The sequence below is a fragment of the Rhamphochromis sp. 'chilingali' genome, assembly GCF_963969265.1.
Source record: "Rhamphochromis sp. 'chilingali' genome assembly, chromosome: 19".
Taxonomy (NCBI): Eukaryota; Metazoa; Chordata; class Actinopteri; order Cichliformes; family Cichlidae; genus Rhamphochromis; species Rhamphochromis sp. 'chilingali'.
This window is the reverse complement of record NC_137946.1, coordinates 24919672-24937871: the sequence shown is the minus strand read 5'-3', so window position 1 is coordinate 24937871 and position 18200 is coordinate 24919672. Positions and strand designations below refer to the sequence as shown.

The window sequence follows — 18200 nt, the reverse complement described above, 5'->3', positions numbered from 1 at the left end:
ATAAATGTATTTGTTCTTAGTTTGTTTAAATCCTCAGCCTCTTTATGCCTTTAATCGGCTCTAATACGCCTTCATAAAACTGTATAACAATATTAGCATTTAACGAGCATATAAAAGTACAAAGAAACACTAAGGAAACAGTGTGTTCTGAGTGGCAAAGCATAAGCATAACAAAGCATAAAGCATAAAAAACGGGATAATTTCATTTTTAGTTTCATTTTTGTTTTTCGAAATGGCACCAAATTTTAGATTTTCTCTAGACCTCAAGAGGCTGGAAGTGACAAGTTCTGCCTTTTAAAAAAAAAATCCATTTCTGAATGGTCTGTAGTGTTAATAGGAAAAATAGCTCTAACCTCTAGGTTTGGAGTATTCTTTACTCAAGCTGAAGTAAAAAGTGCATTAACGATGCAAAAAAAATCAGACCTGAAATAACAATTTTTTTCAGTTAATTATATAAAAGCAGGGCATATTGATTTAAATAATTGTAACTGAGCTATGGAAAAACTGAAGAAATGAAACAACTTGATCATTTTATTTGTTTCATCTTTTGGTCATTGGTTATATTAAAGCAATGAAGTGATATAATTAAAGGTCTGAGAAAAATGCTTATTGCAAATGTCAACACAGCACATACTGATGCTGAAAAACAGACAGACAGATATCACTAAAAGCCTGAACTTACCACAACTTTCATACCCTTGATGGGTGTCTGTACATCTCAGACTCTATGGGCCTCTGTTAGCATGTTCAAGTTAATGACAGCACAATTTTAAAAAACGACCGAACAAGAGAAATGAACACATCAGCACAGCTTACATTTGCAAAGTTGCATCTGAACAAACCACTTCTTCTTCTAGAAGAATCACCATATCAATATAAATGTCCACTCGTCAATATTCTACGATAGAGTACTAGCACTGTAGAGAAAGGTGGGATTGAAGTCCACTTGGCTAACCTCTCACTACATTGGAGATAGGGTAAAAGGTCTTAACATCCAGCCTTTATGATAACAATGAAACAAAGTTCTAGAAAAGATCTTATCAATGTGTGTTTTTAATTTGTATCAAAGTTATAATTAAAGTATACATCTAAGTAATATGATGAATGAGAAATCTGAGTAATGAAACTGATTTAATATTTAATCTCCTGACCTTTTGCTGTGATTTGGTGTGTGCGTGTGCTTTTGTGCTGAGGTTGATTGTACCAGCAGGGAATCTAAATATGGCACACAGCCTAGAGCTTGTCTGAGGTCTGTAGTGCTTGGTCAGAATGACTAAGCAAATACTCAGAGAAAGTTTGATTTTTAATGTTTATGATTTAATTAATTTAATTGATAAAACAAAATTATATGAAGTAAATTGTGATTGACAAACTGAGTTTTGAAGAGTAAAGATGAGAGAAAGTATTTCTATATAATGAGCTGTTTGGAAGACTGGATCTAAGCAGATCCAGCAGAGACAGCAGAGGGATCTATTGCTGAGCCGGGGACAGAGGCTGACTGGAATTTATTCTTTATTGACAAAAAACAAACAAAAAAAGTCTGGTGCTAAGAAACAAATATTTTATGGTGATAAGTTAATAAATTTTCACTCAATTGTCACTTTTCTCCCCTTTAATTATCTTATACCAACTATAACGCATGATGGCACAGGCATGATGATTTGGCCTTGCTCTGCAGCCACAGGGCACTGTCATGGCTGCTGTCATTGAGTTGACCATGAACCATGACCCCAGAACAAATTTCCAAATGAGTGCCTCAAAGCCCAGGCCTCCACCTGACTGGAGTGAATATCCACAAACCTCAATAATCTGAAACAACATTGTAAAGAAGAGTGGACCAGAAGTCATATGGAAAATAATTATTTCAAGTTATTTCATGTCACGCTGATGTTCATCTGAGGTTGTATTTAAATCATTTTAGAACCTGTAAGGACAAAATGATTTTTTGTTACATCCTGATTACATGAAGCCTAAGAATTAAAGGAGTGTGTACTTTAGTTTTTACAATGCCTGTACAATTAGGGAACACAGAGTGGGCCAAGAAGAATCAGAGAAGCCTCTCAGATTAGAGAAAAAACCTAAAATGAGTCTACTTTCCTTCAACATGAGTACTGAGACTGAGGTCCTGCGCACAAACACCGATGATACAGAGGTAGAAATTCATCAGTGCTGCTACTGTTTTTGAACAGTGTATAGATGTGGGGCAAAGCCAATATTGATGATCCACTTTATACTCAAGACACAGCTAATAACTAACAGGTAAACCTCCACCCACCCTCCAACCAATTTTAAAGTTTCAAAGACAAGGTCTATTATATTGTATATTGTATAGCTTTCTTGTTATATGTAAAATTGTATTGTATTTATTTAAATTTTTACTTTTTAATTATTTTACCTGCATTTTTTAATCACTCTTATATTTAAATGTTCATTTGCTATTTTATCTAGGGATTGAGAGTAACGTAGTTTCTATTCTCTGTATGTCCTGTACATGTGGCAGAATTGACAATAAAGGTGACTTTGACTTCATGTTGTCCATGTAAGTCAGAAGAGAAGTCACAGGTCAAGTCAAATTTGTATTATTTTCTACTTTATTTTTTGGGTGTTAAATTAATTCAATTTCTTGTTGAAAGGTGAGGTCATTCTAAAAAGCCAGTGGCATTACATCTGTTGATTTAATCCACTCTGTCCACACTCACGAGTGGTGTTATTTTAGCTGTAGTCATGTGACTGACATCCAGTCCTCAGCAGGTTAACTCTGTACAAAAACAAAGCTGCTTTTTATTTTCATCAGTATTTTTTTATGAAAAACAATTTTCCTTGTGCATGAAGACCAAAACATATTTGTCTGTTCCTAAATACATTTTTGTTGATATGATACATAGATTACAAACTGTATGAAATGAGACCAAACCAAATTAAAAAAAAAAAAAAAAAAAAAAAAAAAAAAAATTCGATTCAAATGCATTCAAGAGAAATATAGACTGATTTGGTCCATGTTGTCTTTTGTAGTCTTTGTGTTCACAGAATAAACACTGTTCACCCACCAAAACACAAACTACACTTAAAAAGTCCCAACATTTTATTTTCTTAGCGTCATTTCACCTTATTTGTACTAAAATCATCAGCATGTCTTTACCTTTATATAATGCAATCTTTTAATATACAAGTATCAATAAGCATGATTAAAAGATCACAATGGCTTTGTTATGTCTGTGTTAAAGAATTTCCCATATCCTATTATATTAAAATATTTCATATATAGAGTCTGTATTTAAACAGAGGTTTTAATAATAAAAAGTGAGTTCCCATACAAGGCAATTATAGAATTTAATCAGATTGGGAGTCTCATAAATTAAACAATCAGAAAAAGAAACAAACAAACAGAACAGCAATGTCGTCAGAGGTGTTCTGAATATCCAGATAGAAAGAGCGAAAAGATGAGCGACAGACCAGACCGATGAAACCACCTTCCGCTGCCAAATCCAAACATTCGAGGCAGCGACGGCAACGAGGCTGATCTGCCTTCAAACACCTTTAAAATTCAGGCTTTCAAACAACAGAGTCTACAGATTTGTTCAACACACAAGTATAATGACTGTCAAATAAAAAGCACACGCTCTCTCCTTCAGGTACAATATTAGAGTGTTGTTAGAGCTCAGCTGCTGTGTGTACAAATACTCCAGGTGACACCCAAAAAACAAAACAGTCTTTTTGCCGGTTCCTTTCTGTCTTATAAACTAGTCTTAAGCGTATGTATATATGTTTGACTCTTATTAATAAAGACTGTGCTTTTTCCAAACACAAACACTTCACACATCTGTTTTCCTGCACTGTTTCTGAGCACTACCTCAGTTAGACAGCATTGTTCTGTGAGAATAAACACTGATTCATTCGATCATTGACACAATAATCATCCAGGATTTCTTGTTTCTTCAGCAGGGTTCAAAAGTGCCCAATAAGCATCAGAACCAATTATTTGTCACATCCTCGTCACATGACTTGATTGGGCTGATGCCTCGTGTTAAGTTCAGCTCGGGTTTCCCCCCCTCAGAGATATGGTGGACCACAGCTGAAGAAGGACCAAGAAGCGACCTTGAGTGTAGTCTCACTCACACGCATACACACTCTCACACCATATACATATATACTCGCACACATACACTAACGCACATGTTCGCTTCAATGTTCCCTCGTCTCCGGAGCCACACTGAAGATTATTTGGAGATTTGCTGTTGGAGGTGAAGGAGGAACTCGTAGTACGACAGGGCCGACTCTGTTCGGTCCTCGATCATGTTTTGCATAAAGCTGGCTTTCAGCTGGCTCTCGTCCCTGAGTCACATGATAATGGGTGGGAAATAAGAACACAATGAGAAGACGTGAGTTGGGATTGCTCCTACATATTCAGGTACTAAAGATGTGCAATTTAAAATACTTTCATTCATTTTAACAGGGAAGAAGAGGAGATGCTAAAGTTTTTCAGAGCATTTCCTTCAACATAGCACAGTTGCAAAGCCTATATTTTACTATTTTGTTAACATGAAGTCTGTACTATAAAGGAGGGTTAGGAGGCCTGTTGACGACCGTCTGGGACTTTCCCATCAATAGTCGTGAAAGAAAAATTGATTTTTACTGACCAGTTAAAAAAGTGTGACGCAAACCAGAAACATAGACCATGGGCTTTCAAAGTAAAAGCTGTGCTTCAGCAGTACAACCAACACGTTTCAAAAGTAGCAACTTTTACACTGGAGGGGAACGGTCTCTGTTTGCGGTCTGCACCACACTTTTCAGTTTCTTAACTGCTCAGTGAGTAGTCAATATCTGCCCTGCAAACTAGAGGTAGCAACTCCATGCCCACCAAAGCTACTGTAAGGTGGTTTTCGATGCTGCTTTGTAATCCTCTTTGCTTGTTACACAGATAGCAAAAAGGTCTATTGGTTTAAGAGATCATCTACAGTTTTTGTCTTTACTTATCAGCCTCAACAGGAAATACAGTCCCTCATAAGCCACTTGCCTTACTTGATTTATACATTACATTATAGTTAGTATCATAAGCGTTAAAGTGCTATAATCCTAAAGGCACAGGGTGGCTTGTATTTTTTAGACCCTTTTGTTTTGCTGGGTTCTGAAAGATCAAGTCTGAAACAGTCTTATATGCCCTGAGAAAACATTAAGTCAACACATCACCCTATAAAAAACAGTTACTATAGTGAAATTTTAGCTGTTATATAGATAAAGCTATAAACTGATCTTGATCTTTTACCTGTGGAAGAGTGTGGGAAAAACTGACAGCACTACAAAAAGTATCGGTAGTTTATAACAGTTCTTAGCTAGACCACCAGGGAGCACACTTTTTACTTTTGCAACTTAATTCATTCTTTTCTAATACCCAGTGAGGCCCCACCTGATGATATGCAGGGAGGGGAAAAATGGCCTCTGATCTCTCAGCCAACCAATGAAAGCTCTGGTTCTCTGAGACTCTGCAGTGTCCAGTTCCGGAAGCAAATACTGTGAGAGGACAGCAACAGTTTTTGTTATCAGCAAGTAGGGGAAGGCGTCAACATATGGAAATGTAGCTGGGCTGCATGTTTTGAGAAGTCTTGTTACAGAGATAGAGCAGTTGACCCAAAGTAAGAAATCCTACCAGATTATCAGGCACAGCAGCGTAGTTTGGAACTCCTAGGACCTGTGTGAGGAAGTTGGAGTGGCAGTTTCGTCCAATCCACAGGTATATCACCTTTGGGAAGAGAATGAGGTTCATTTAAATATCTTTAACTGAAGAGCAAGAAGATTACAGTACTGAGAACTGTGACTGAAGAGCTGAACACCTTTAAGTACAGCTCAGGAAAGCTCATAACTGATGTTTTTAATCTAGAACTGTGCTACATGGTTACATAAAATGTTGAGTGTACAAGTTATTATCAGGCGTGGGGGGAGAATGATTAGTGTCATGGAGAAAGCTGGAGTAAGGCTTCATCACAGAGCTACACATTTGCATAAGTCACACAGAGAAGAGGCACTAGTGATACAAAATGTACAATTCAGTGATTTCTCATTTTCCAGAAAAGGAAATCTCTCAATCTCTCTCACTATGCCAATATTAGCACCTTTTAAAAAGCCAGAAAAAAGGGCCATCTAAAGAATCTTTAGCACTGCTGCAAATAAGTAGGAAAAATGTAGGAAATAAATTAAATGAGACATTCAGGATGGGAAATGCCAAGCTGTAATTTTGCCCGACATTGAAAATTGTTAGCTTGCTCTAAGAGCTCATCTTGAAACGCACAATTCCAGCATCCATGAGGAAAGCTCCCTCCCTGCTGAGCTTCTCCACAGACAGCTGCAGCAGTCTGGGCTGAGGGATGGTCCGCTCGTTGATGTTTAATGCTCCCTGAAGATGGAGAAAAGAAAAGATCACTTAGTAATGAAGAAAAGCTGAAAATAAATAAAATCCTTCCGAAAATGGTTTTAGTCCAGTCATGTAATCTTAAAACTACACATTACGCATAAAAAGAAATAAAACACAGGGCTTTGAAACTTAAATTCATCCTCCTCACCTCGTCAGTCAGGTCGTCGACACGGTACAGAGCAGGATGGATCATCAGCATGGCGTAGGCCAGTGGCTGGTACTTCAGCTGAAGCATGGCAAACACCCGGTCATCCAGCCTGGTGCTGGTGCCTGTCCTGAAGGCTTTCTGCAAAGCGCACATATAAACACACCAAAAACCTTCAATGACGACTCAGTGGTGGCGTATTCAAGAAAGGCCTCTGGAAGTAGAGCCAGTTAGTGTTAATGTTCATAAAAATTAGTGAATTTAGCAAAGAGAGGATATAGTAGATCGATCTTTACACCAAACAAAGGTACGTTTAAGCACAGGGAAAGGTTGAAAATCAGTCAGTGGAAAAGATTAATGGCAGTGTAGCAGTTGTGTAAACCAGCCAACCTGTTTGAGCAGCGCAAGAATGTAGAGCGGGAAGAGTCTGAGGCAGGCCGGAACCAGCAGGCCAGGCTGCTGGATTGTCAACACAGACTGCCGGTAAGACATCAGCGAGTCGATAGCAGCGTTGGTCATTGCGTCTCTTGCATCGCTCAGACTTGCCGTCACCGAACGGTCAACAGCTGTGGAGAGGGACATTAAGAACTTTTAGGCAGATATTTGTGGGATTAAATAGAAGGGCTGTCTCTACAAACAACACCGACTACCAGAGTAGTTTAAAAGAGGCTCCAGTCTCACACCAGTTATGAGACAATCATGCATTTTAGGTCTGATATTGTAATATAAGGGGCGCTGTTCCTAGACCATGTTCAAAACGTAAAAAAAAAATCTGTGATCAAGACCTCAATAATTACACTTTTTAAGACAATGTTTTTTTAAAATCAGACTTTTATGAACCTTTCTTAAATAATTTAACTGAAACAGAAATATAATACTTCTCTTTACCAGAATATGGTAAACTAAATATTTGTGTGATTAAAAGATGAACTTTCTAAAAAAAAAAGATTCATTAAAATTTTATCTGCTAATCTAATTCACCTAACAGCAAAATTGTTACTGTTAAAATTCACAATATGTGTGACTTTACAAAAACTTATTTTCCTTCATAGTAACGCTCTTCTAATAACATTTCAATGGAGACTATGATGTGAATTCAGTTTGAGGAAATTAAATAAATTTGTGTTTGACAGAATGAATGACCTGCAGGACTGTGGCTATATTGGTTCTTGTGGGTAAGCGACAGTTGTGTTGGTGGGCCAGTAAAAGTCTGATCTACTTACCCAGAGGGTGGAAAGAAAAACATGCTGAACACTGCTAAGTGACCCAATTTTATGCAGTAGGACATTTAACTACCAAATGAATTTTCTGTGAATTTAAAATGAAAAAATACGTCCGTCTTTGAGATGTTAACATTTGTGACATGACCTGTAAAAAATGCTTATATTTCCCAGCAGAGCTTAGCATTAGGATTAGTGTTTATAAATCTTTTTGAGTATTAGCCTTGTGTATATTACAGTTGTGAGTTGATAATCATCATTCACATGGCATGGCTGCGCCTTACTATGCATTTGAAGTCACAGTGCTAAAACAGCCATGCTCCACCTGATTGTTATAAGATTAAAATGAAATAAACTCTTCTGAAACATAATATCAGTATCTGTTCTCCAAGTTAACATCAGATGAGCCAGCACAGATTTGAATGCTCGGTTATAGAATGGTCGCTAGGACACCGCAGCTGTCACCACTCATCACCATCTGTCAGTGCTTATAACAGCGAAGACGATGAAAACCCTGTGAGGATTTAGGATCCAGCCAATTAAAAGAGTATTAACTGTGACAATGAAGAATAATCGCCTAGTTATGCTTTCCACAAATCCAAGTTTATCCAGATTTTACAAACACACAATCACGTATCCAGAAATTTACAACTGGTGAAGACAAAGCTCTCACACTGTTACTTCACTTTCACATTTCTGCCTACAATTATTATATACAAGTTTCAAAACAAACATAACTGGTAATAACTCTTAAGTATGCAAAAGAGATGTGCAAACTGACCAAATAAAATTAAGTATGAGTGGTAAAAAAAATAACAAAATAATTGTAAAACTTTATTATCTCATGTGAAATTTTAGAAAACAGTTTAGCACGTACCCATGCAAGCCAACAGCCCAGTGATGGCTTGAACATCAGCCCCAGCAAAGATATCCGACAGAGAATTCACCACAGGGAGACACAACGTGTGCACGCGGATCCTCCTCTCTCCTGTAAGGGACCATTCATGTTATTTAAACATATTTTAGTTCTACCCATTTATTGCATATAAAAATGTGTAAATAATAACATCTGCTTTTCATTCGATAAAATTACACTAAGTAGTTCCATCTTATATAATAATAATATTCATAAGTCACTATTTGCATGGATGTTTTTTTTTTCCATTTATCAACACTATTCTGCAAAAAGATAAGGAACCCAACAGGCTCGTCTAAGTGAGCATGTGCGTACCTTTGCTGGAGGTGTAAAGCAGCGCAGCCTGGAAAGAGACAACCTGCATGTCATCAAGGTTTTCCTCGATGGACATCTGAACTGCGAAGCCGGCGTCTGGGTTGACGTTGGGGAGGGACAACAGATCTGTGGAGCGCACAAAGAAGTTTCCGTGGAACGTGTGGATGGACAGACCTGCATAGGAACAGAGAGAAATAAAAATCAATTAAACTGGACTGCATTATCTTAAAAGGTAGCAAAAAACAGAAACCATGAATGAGTCCAAATGTGTTTTCCTCTCTATAATGACTCAGAGTTTAAGCTTTTATGTCCAATTTCCATGATGAGCAAATACAGGGCTACAAAGACCTTGGTGTTAGCAACAGTAAGCATATACTACTAATACTTTTACCAATAAATCAAACATGTAAAGAGAAACTTGAAACCATATTTGGGAATTTATCGCTGTAAGGAAAAGTTTTGAACCAATTACCAGGATTTCTAAAAATGATTTTTGAGTGAAAATCAAAACTATTTGTATTATTATTACTATTACAAGTGTGTTTATCTAATTGTGCCTTGGATGATGATGAATAGACCACATTTTATGCCAAATCAGTGCAGAGTTGCTAATTCCAAAGTTTATAAACAACATCATGCAACGGTAACCTTCACTTCTATTCAACACTCAATCATCTTTAGCTCTTTTGTGCCCACAGACCTTTGGTGCAGCGTATCCTCATGACAGCCTCAAAGCCAATTTTCCTGGTTAAATATCTCTTCAGATCCTTCTGGAAGCGCTCAACCTGAGCTGGGTTATGCTGGTGGTGGTAGGATGGGTAGTAGTAAACGCTCCCTGCTGAATATCTGGATATGCATCCTGCAATAAAGAGAGAACACACAGAAATGGAGAGAAAAAGCTTTAAAGTTTTGAAAAAACAGACTGGTTAAGAATTTCTATCAATTTCCATCTCGTTAGGGAAGAAATAAAATCTGATAGCATCGATTCTGTAATCAGATTTCCTCCCATTAACAACAAATATTTTTGTGCTTAACGTTTTTACCACTCAAGAGTTTTAAAATCTAGGAATATGAGGGGATTTTTAAGCAAGAGGTTAACATGATAAAAACAATAAAAGATCCACTGCATCCATCTTTTCCCTCCATTGTCCCCCTCCAGTCCATTGAGGTGAGATTTACCAAGAGATGCCAGGTCACAGTACTGAGCACTGAGCAGGAACAGGTCTACAGCCACCTGCTGGCTGGAACAGTCCAGAGCCAGCTTCTTGTAGAAGTCTGTCGCCGGCGCTAAGTGCTGGATATCCTGAAAGGAATGCACATCAGATAGCGCCATGAACATAAAGTGTAAATGTAAAGCAACAACTCAAAAGTCGTCCAAAGTAAAACAAATTTTTACAGTTTGTGGAAAAGCTGACATTTTTTAATCCTGATTTAACCCTCTGGTTTAAGATCACCAAAATCAAATAACTCTAAACATAAAAAGGTAAATCTTCTCTCTCTCTCAGTCTCTGAAAAGTTAGTTTTTCTACAATAAATCTGATCTTATTCCAAAAAAAATGCTTTTATTTTGCATTTACTAGAAAAGTTTAAAACTAGCTGTCAAACATTCGTCATGTCCATTTTTGTTCTATGACTGACTTGAAACACTAGTCATTAAGACTTACTTTAATATAGTTATGGCAACTGGTGTCTACATATAACACAATGGTTATATTTAAATCCCGCTGTATACCATTCAGCACACTTCTCTCATTACCTTGGCAGATGCCCGCTGGTTGGGGTCCTCTCTCGACTGCAGTGCCCCAACACCGAGGTTAGGCAGCTGCGTTTGAAACACTGACATGCGCCCTCCAGTGGGGGACAACAACTTAAAGGCTGCTTGCAGAGCTGAACCCAGGGCGGACTGCGTCTCCATCGTCTTCTCAAATAAATTTGGCAGGCTCTTCAACAGATCCTGCACAAGCTGAAAGGCAAATGGGTGGACATGAGTCATATTTTTATGACGTGTTATCGCTATTAATCAGAGAAAACGGATATGAATATAAAGCAGCAATCAATTTTACTTCCTAAATAATGTAAACACATAGTAAACTGTTACACTGAATCTCAGTTTCAGAATACAGTCATTTATAAATTAAACAACACAGGACTTTAACAAAATGTGCATATCTGACCTCTTTGCTTTCATTGAGGTTTACTAGAAGGCTGTCTGGTGTTGGTAAAAAGATATCTGTAGAGAACAAAACGTATTTATTTAAACAAATATAACAGTAGGTAATGACAACCATAAATCAAACAGGCGAACAACCATAAAGTGGTTTCATTAAGAAATAAGAGTCACTGCATGTATTGCAACAGTTTTTACAAAGTTTCGCTTAAAATAAAGGCGAAAAAACATAAATGTACTAATTTACCAACATGGCATTCATGTTTAGTGAGCCAGTAAGTCTGTGACCTTATATGTTTGCTGGTTCTCGATTCCTGCAGCAAGTGGGCACACAGCTGATGTCAAGTTACTGTGATAATGAAAGTGTGGCCTTTGCCGTCAGCTGCGTCTCACCTTCTATGTCAGACACGATTAGCATCTGAGGCTGGGAAAGTCCTTCCTGGAGGTTGTAGAAGTGGATGGTGCTGTCAAAGGTGATGAAGCCTACCTTAGTCCGTGAGTCTCCAGGAAGTCTAGGACACATAAACACACACTTCAGTAAAGCTTGCCCTTATGTGTCAGGGATAACCTATTTTCATCGAAGTTAGCAAAGACCCAAATTAAGATCCTTCCATTAAGATATTATGTTGGATCGTGTTACTGCACATTACAGAAAATAACCATCTGTTGATCAAATATGTAGACAGGTGGTCAGAGTCAGCCTGCCAGGGGGTCCAGTTTGTCCTATATAAAAGGGATCAACCTTCATGTGCAAATATTAACTGTACATGTTTAATATGAGTATCGTCCACCAGAACAGTGTATGACAGAAAATAAGGTACACTATGTTGCCAAAATTATTCGCTCGTGTACCTTCACATGCATATGAACTTGGGTGACATTTTATTCTAATCTATAGGTTTTCATATGATGTCAACCCACCCTTTGCAGCTATAACAACTCTTAAACTCTTCTGGGAAGGCTTTCTTTACGGTTTAGCAGTGTATTTATGGGAACTTTCGATCATTCTTCCATTCCATTAAGCTCTCTACAAACTGTTCTTGAGCTAATCTAAAGTTCAAATAAAGTTTGGAGATTTGTAGCGAATGACTGGAGAAAGTCGGCGACCTCTGTGCACTATAAGCCTCATTGTTGCACAGGTGGGATCCTATCACAGTACCATGCTGGAATTCATGGAACTCCTGAGAGCGACCCATTTTTTCACAAATGTTTGTAGAAGCAGGCTGCATGCCTAAATGCTTGATGTTATACTAAATACGGAAAATTACTGTTTAAAAGGCTATTTTGTCAAAAGGACTCTAATGAATCAAAATTAAAGGTTGTACATACGAATTGATGTTGTCCAGCAGTGACTGACAGAACACATTTAGGTAGCCTGTCTCCACTGCATTGTGGGAAACGTCCAGAACGAAGAGGTAAACAGCAGGCTGGGGTGGCCTCAGCTGAACAAAATCAGAGCAAACACAAGCTAGTTAAAGCAGGGTTAATAAAAAGAGACAAAATTACTATCATGTACACAGAAGACTGCACAATTTCCAACCCTCAGAATTTAATTTAGCAGGTTAAAATAGCAAGTTAAAAGCTTAAAGTAACCACTAACTGACTTTGCCCTGAGACAGAGTCCTGGAAAGTATTTTCCCTGCAGAAGGCTACACCTCTCCCACCATCTTTGAAATCTCCCTCAGCTTTCAGATCATAATTCTTCAATTTTACATCACTCTGAAAATGCCAGTTTTATAATAGCATGGATTTAACTGGTGACAGATGCAATGTTAAACACCTACCATGTATTCTGAAGGAGCAATGAACTCAATGGTGGCATTCTGGACCTCAGGTCTTTTGTGTGGTTCTCCATATGATCTGCTGACAGGGTTGTACATGAACTCCTCTGGAACTACAAACAAACACACAAAACTTCCAGTGAGATTTTAGTACTGAGTCAGATCTTCTACCTGAGGTGAAAACACATATAAACTAACAAAATCTTCTTTCCAAAGTAGGTGACATTATTCTCTCTTTGTACTTAATCTGTGGGTGGAAAAAAAAAACCCTCCTGTTACTTACCATCATTAACCCGATAGCAAAGGTTGCACTTCCACCTTCTCTGGTCCAGGAAAGAGACAAAGGGATTGATGTAGGTTCTGCAGAACCGACACCTAACAATCGTGCTGGATGTCACAACAGGAAGCTGCTGTATTTATAAAAGCAGATGAGAAACAACTTCTGTGAGATGAGAGCCTCAAGGCAAACATTATCTGGTATGCAGCTTATTTCAATAAAGACGTTTCTTGTTGCTGTCCAAGCTGTGAAATGTCTCTGGAATTTGTGTCCTCAATTAACAGGGAAACATAAACGTAGTCACTGTGATAGATTTTGCCCAGGGGTGTATTAAGTCAAACCCTACTGGGAAATAAACAGCTGTTAGGAAGACACTGTTTAACCAATACAAATTTGATGCAGCTCATGCATCTTTTTAAAGATAATATAGCTGTTATATGTTGGTGTTATATGAGGATGAAACGTTTAAAAATGGCTCTGGGAATGCCTCATTTTTAAAAGCACCACTAATGAGATTAGACAATTAGCTCCTGTAACATATATATGATTTCTGTGGGGAATTCATTTAATGAACTATAAGTCACAGGCATATGTTTAAGGAAGAAGCCAGAGGAATGAGGCACCTATTCCAGAAAGACACAGAACAAACTCATTCACTCTGAGTTAAGCATGTGTGTGCCACTAAGTAAAGAGGAAAGTCTGTTCCACTGAAGGGAGACATTACCGCACTTTTATCATTCAAACCAGACATGCAGCAGTTAAAGCAGCAGAAAGAGTCAATATCCTAACGCTACATTTTATTCAATGCAATCCTCTTATTTATAATTTAGTCTTTTGTCAATGTGTGATAAGTGCCAATTGCCAGGTTTGACCCAGTGATAATGATGACATAAAACTGCATGGAAGCGTTTAAGATCAAGACAAATTCTTATCCACTTCAAATGAGAGAAAAACAGACAAAAACAGAAGTTAATACATGCAACCTATATGGTAAATGGTAAATGGCCTGTATTTATATAGCGCTTTTCTAGTCCCTAAGGACCCCAAAGCGCTTTACACAACCAGTCATCCACCCATTCACACACTGGTGATGGCAAGCTACATTGTAGCCACAGCCACCCTGGGGCGCACTGACAGAGGCGAGGCTGCCGGACACTGGCGCCACCGGGCCCTCTGACCACCACCAGTAGGCATCGGGTGAAGTGTCTTGCCCAAGGACACAATGACCGAGACTGTCCAAGCTGGGGCTCGAACCAGCAATCTTCCGATTACAAGGTGAACTCCCAACTCTTGAGCCACGATCAAGAGTTGGGACTGTTTATAGACTGTTTATTCATAAACAGTCTATAAATATTCTCACCATATGACATAGCTATGACAGCGATATATGGAGAGAAATTTGTCTTAAAGTGTTAGTGCGTGAAATGATTAATACATGTGCAAATGCATAATACTGCAACCCCTGCATTCATGTAAATAACCAAAATAAGTCACTGCTTCGAAAGACATTTGAATGCTGGGAGAAAACGGAGACATCTGAGCTTTGGGTGTAACCCAGTATCGTTTCACATAGAGCAGACCTTTTTTCTAAACAGACAGAAATACCTCGCCACCCTCTGTCTAAAAGCCATTAACCTACACCTCTAATTGTTGATACATGATAATGACTACACACATTTGTGACTAAATTGTCTCCTATGTGTCACCAATATTATGTGTATAACTACTTAAATGTGAGGACAGAAATCAGTGCTGTCTCCTCACACTCAGGATTGATCATAAAAGTGGTAATGATAGTAAACATAGGCCCCGGGTAACAAATCTCCAGCTGGGATTGTGGTGATGTGTATGACATGTAATTAATGTTCTCTGCTTTGAAATAAACGAAAGATAGACTCAGCACTTGTTGCTGAAAACCTGCTGGCTTGCAGCTGAGGTTCACAGTGGAAGCTGTTGGAGTAACTGACCCAGTTAAACTGACTGACAACTTAGAATGAACATTCAATAATAAATTGACACGTTACCGAGAGGTCTTTGAATGGGTGAAGCAGCAAGCCCAGTGGCATCTTGGCTTTATTGAGCAGAGACTGGGTCTGAGGGATGCTGGTCAGTGTAGAGCGAAAAACTCTGGAAGCACACAGAGTGGCAAATTCAGCGTTTAGGCTGTGTGCACTTAACACGAAACAGTGATATGATTGATGTCCCACTTTAAACAAAGCATTTCTTAACCATTTATAATTTTGAGTTTAAAAACATAAAAACTAAACAGAGATCATTTACAGTATTACTAGCTGTATGAGATAAAAACAATCAATTCAATGAAAGACAAATGCAACAACACGGAAAATTAGTTCATTATGACTCACTCTGGGCTGCAGTTGAGTTTCTGCAGGTCCTGGGTGAGGCAGGGAGTCGGGGCAGGGACTGGAGCCGGTGGCAGCAGGTTCCTCTCTTGCAGGAGGTTGACCACTCTCAGGGCCTCTGGAGTGCTGGACTGGAGGCTCATGGCTGCTAATGATGGGCTTAGCTGAGCTGGCCCCAGGCCACCAGGTGGCTGAAACAAAAAAAACAAACAAACAAACAAACAAAAAATACATTAAGCCTGATAGTCTAATAATATTTACTTGACACAATAAATGTGAGAATTTTGAAGTCCACACGTGTTCAAGTGCTTTTTCCTAAATTCGTATCTTGAAATAAAATTAATTTAAAATTGATTTAAATATTGGTTGCAAACTGTTCCCTCACAAGCCCTTTACTATAATTCACCTAAGTTTGTTTAGCCATTCCAGTTCTATAACCAGTTCAACCCTATGCAACAGTGAAAAAAGCAACCCAGTGTTGGTTATTCTCCTTTCCATATAACCAGCACGTGTTTTGCATTCATGTGCAAGTCAATGAAAAATCGAATAAACAAACTGTGTATGCAAAGTCATAACAACCATCTGCCTCTCTTCATTGGCAGTGAGGCGGTGGAGAGGGTGAGCAGTTTTAAATTCTTGGGGGTAACTGTGACCGAGGACCTGTCCTGGGGCAACCATATCACCTTAGTTGCACGGAAGGCCCAACAGCGCCTCTACTACCTGAGGAGACTACGGAGCGCACACATTCCCAGACCTCTGATGTTGAACTTCTATAACTGTGCCATCAGCAGCGTCCTGACGCATGGATTTCTAGTGTGGTTCCCCAGCTGCACCAAGGCCGACCAGCAAGCACTCCAGCGGGTGGTGAAAGAAGCTGGCAGAATTATTGGAACAATTCTGCCAGAGATTAGTAATATCTTCCCCACTCGCTGTCTGAGGAGGGTGCACAGTATCCTGCGGGACCAACATCACCCTGCGCGCCACCTTTTCCACCTGCTGCCCTCAGGGAGAAGGTACAGGTCTATACAGGCCAGAACATCCAGACTGGCCAACAGCCTGTATCCACAGGCTGTGAGGCTCCTGAATTCTGCCCCCCTCCCCTCTCTGCCCCCCTCTCACGGGCAATAACCATATCCAACTTCTTAATAGCACTGAACTGGTTTGCATTGGTGCATTATATCTTTATTCTCTCTCCCCCCCCCTCTTTCTTAAATAGACAACCATCATATCTCACAGTACAATAATATTGAACGGGTTGCATTGTTGCATTTTGTCATGTTTCTCAGGTCTTTGTCTGAATGTCCTATGAACATTACCTGTCTTGTTCTCATGTTGTTGCTAAGGATTGTCTCATTGCACTGAAGTCACACTGGGTTAAATATTTACACTTGGGTTTTAAGGGGTATTTGTTTGTTTTTTTTACGGGTTGTACGGAAGCCCCAAACGCAATTTCATTGTTCTTTGACAATGACAATAAATAAATACTTGACTTGACTTGAAAGTGTTCTAAAATTATGTGGAACTGGGTTGTGACGTTAGGCTCACCTGCTGATATGGCTGAGGTGCTTGAGTGTAAGGCTGCGTGGCGGCTTGCATCGCAGGGTGGATGGGAGGGGTGGCGTGGGGAGCTGAGGTGTTCTGGTACCCAGGAGGGAGCGAAGGGTAGTGGCCCAAGTGCCGACCGGGTGGTCCAGGCTGAGTCGGGCCAGCTATGGAAGAAACAGTAACATTAAAAACATTTACACTTACAAAGGTTTACATGAGAACTCAAATAGCAGACATCACTAAAAATGGGAAGCTCTGTGGCTGACAGGTACACACAGCAGCAAGGCATATTAGTCACCAACTTAAATAAAACCCAGTGGCAATGTTTCGCGGTAATGAGGATTTGAATGTGTTTTTATAGGCTTAAGCTACTTAATGTTTGTCTACACAAACAATGGCTGTTAGCAGAAGTTGTTTATTGTGGATTTTGTTCTTTTCATGGGATTTGCTGATGATATGAAAAGTATATTACAAATTCCGAGACGCCTGCTGGTATGGAACCAAAGGGAAAAACAGAAAATAAAAGACTGTTCACCAGAGCTGACAGTCGCAGTGGGATTTGTGACAGTTAATATTTAGATATTTGTACTGAAAAGGGAATCCAGTTGGGATTCAAGACGTACATCACACAATTAAAGATTGTACAATAAAATGTAGAAATGCCTCATATTCGTCAAAAAATGCAAGGGCAGGCATTTGCAAAGGCTGCAAATGTGACTGGTGTGTGCACAGAAAACCGCCTTACCCATTTTGTTGTCAAGATGATTATAGCTGTTTGTTGCTTGCGGGCCATTGCCAGCCACAGCTCCTGTTTCAAAGCAAACACAGACATGATATGAATAATTTAAGCGGCACTTTGCCAACCACAAATAACAGGGATGGAACAAAATGAACTACAAAAAGGGTCAAAACAATGACAATACTAATGATGACGCAAATTAAAGAGACACTAAACATGTTTATGGGAAGTATTATTACATTGGTGATTTTAATATTTAGAAGTTGAGCCACATGGAAGACATGGTGAGTCTAGATGACTGAAAAGGTAAAACACACCACCAAGAA

At 39.0% G+C, this 18200-nt stretch overlaps 1 protein-coding gene across 2 annotated transcripts in view; it reads right to left on the bottom strand.

Moving 5' to 3' along the window:
• Window positions 1-2746: 2746 nt before the first annotated feature.
• The window catches only part of sec24a (SEC24 homolog A, COPII coat complex component), a 32604-nt gene continuing 17150 nt past the window's right edge, over window positions 2747-18200 (bottom strand). The window contains exons 4-23 of one of the 2 annotated variants that reach the window (XM_080866549.1): window positions 17881-17943; window positions 17136-17299; window positions 15594-15781; window positions 15252-15354; window positions 13234-13357; window positions 12954-13063; window positions 12499-12611; window positions 11563-11681; window positions 11177-11232; window positions 10759-10965; window positions 10182-10305; window positions 9703-9861; window positions 9003-9176; window positions 8649-8759; window positions 6942-7117; window positions 6555-6692; window positions 6284-6388; window positions 5645-5737; window positions 5405-5508; window positions 2747-4332 (exon numbers count right to left, since the gene is read on the bottom strand). In XM_080866549.1, the coding sequence (XP_080722675.1) occupies window positions 4218-4332; window positions 5405-5508; window positions 5645-5737; window positions 6284-6388; window positions 6555-6692; window positions 6942-7117; window positions 8649-8759; window positions 9003-9176; window positions 9703-9861; window positions 10182-10305; window positions 10759-10965; window positions 11177-11232; window positions 11563-11681; window positions 12499-12611; window positions 12954-13063; window positions 13234-13357; window positions 15252-15354; window positions 15594-15781; window positions 17136-17299; window positions 17881-17943 (2546 nt within the window). In that variant the 3' untranslated portion in view covers window positions 2747-4217. Of the gene's footprint in view, window positions 4333-5404; window positions 5509-5644; window positions 5738-6283; window positions 6389-6554; window positions 6693-6941; window positions 7118-8648; window positions 8760-9002; window positions 9177-9702; window positions 9862-10181; window positions 10306-10758; window positions 10966-11176; window positions 11233-11562; window positions 11682-12498; window positions 12612-12953; window positions 13064-13233; window positions 13361-15251; window positions 15355-15593; window positions 15782-17135; window positions 17300-17880; window positions 17944-18200 lie in introns of both variants that reach the window. The other variant, XM_080866548.1, reaches the window with a different exon arrangement.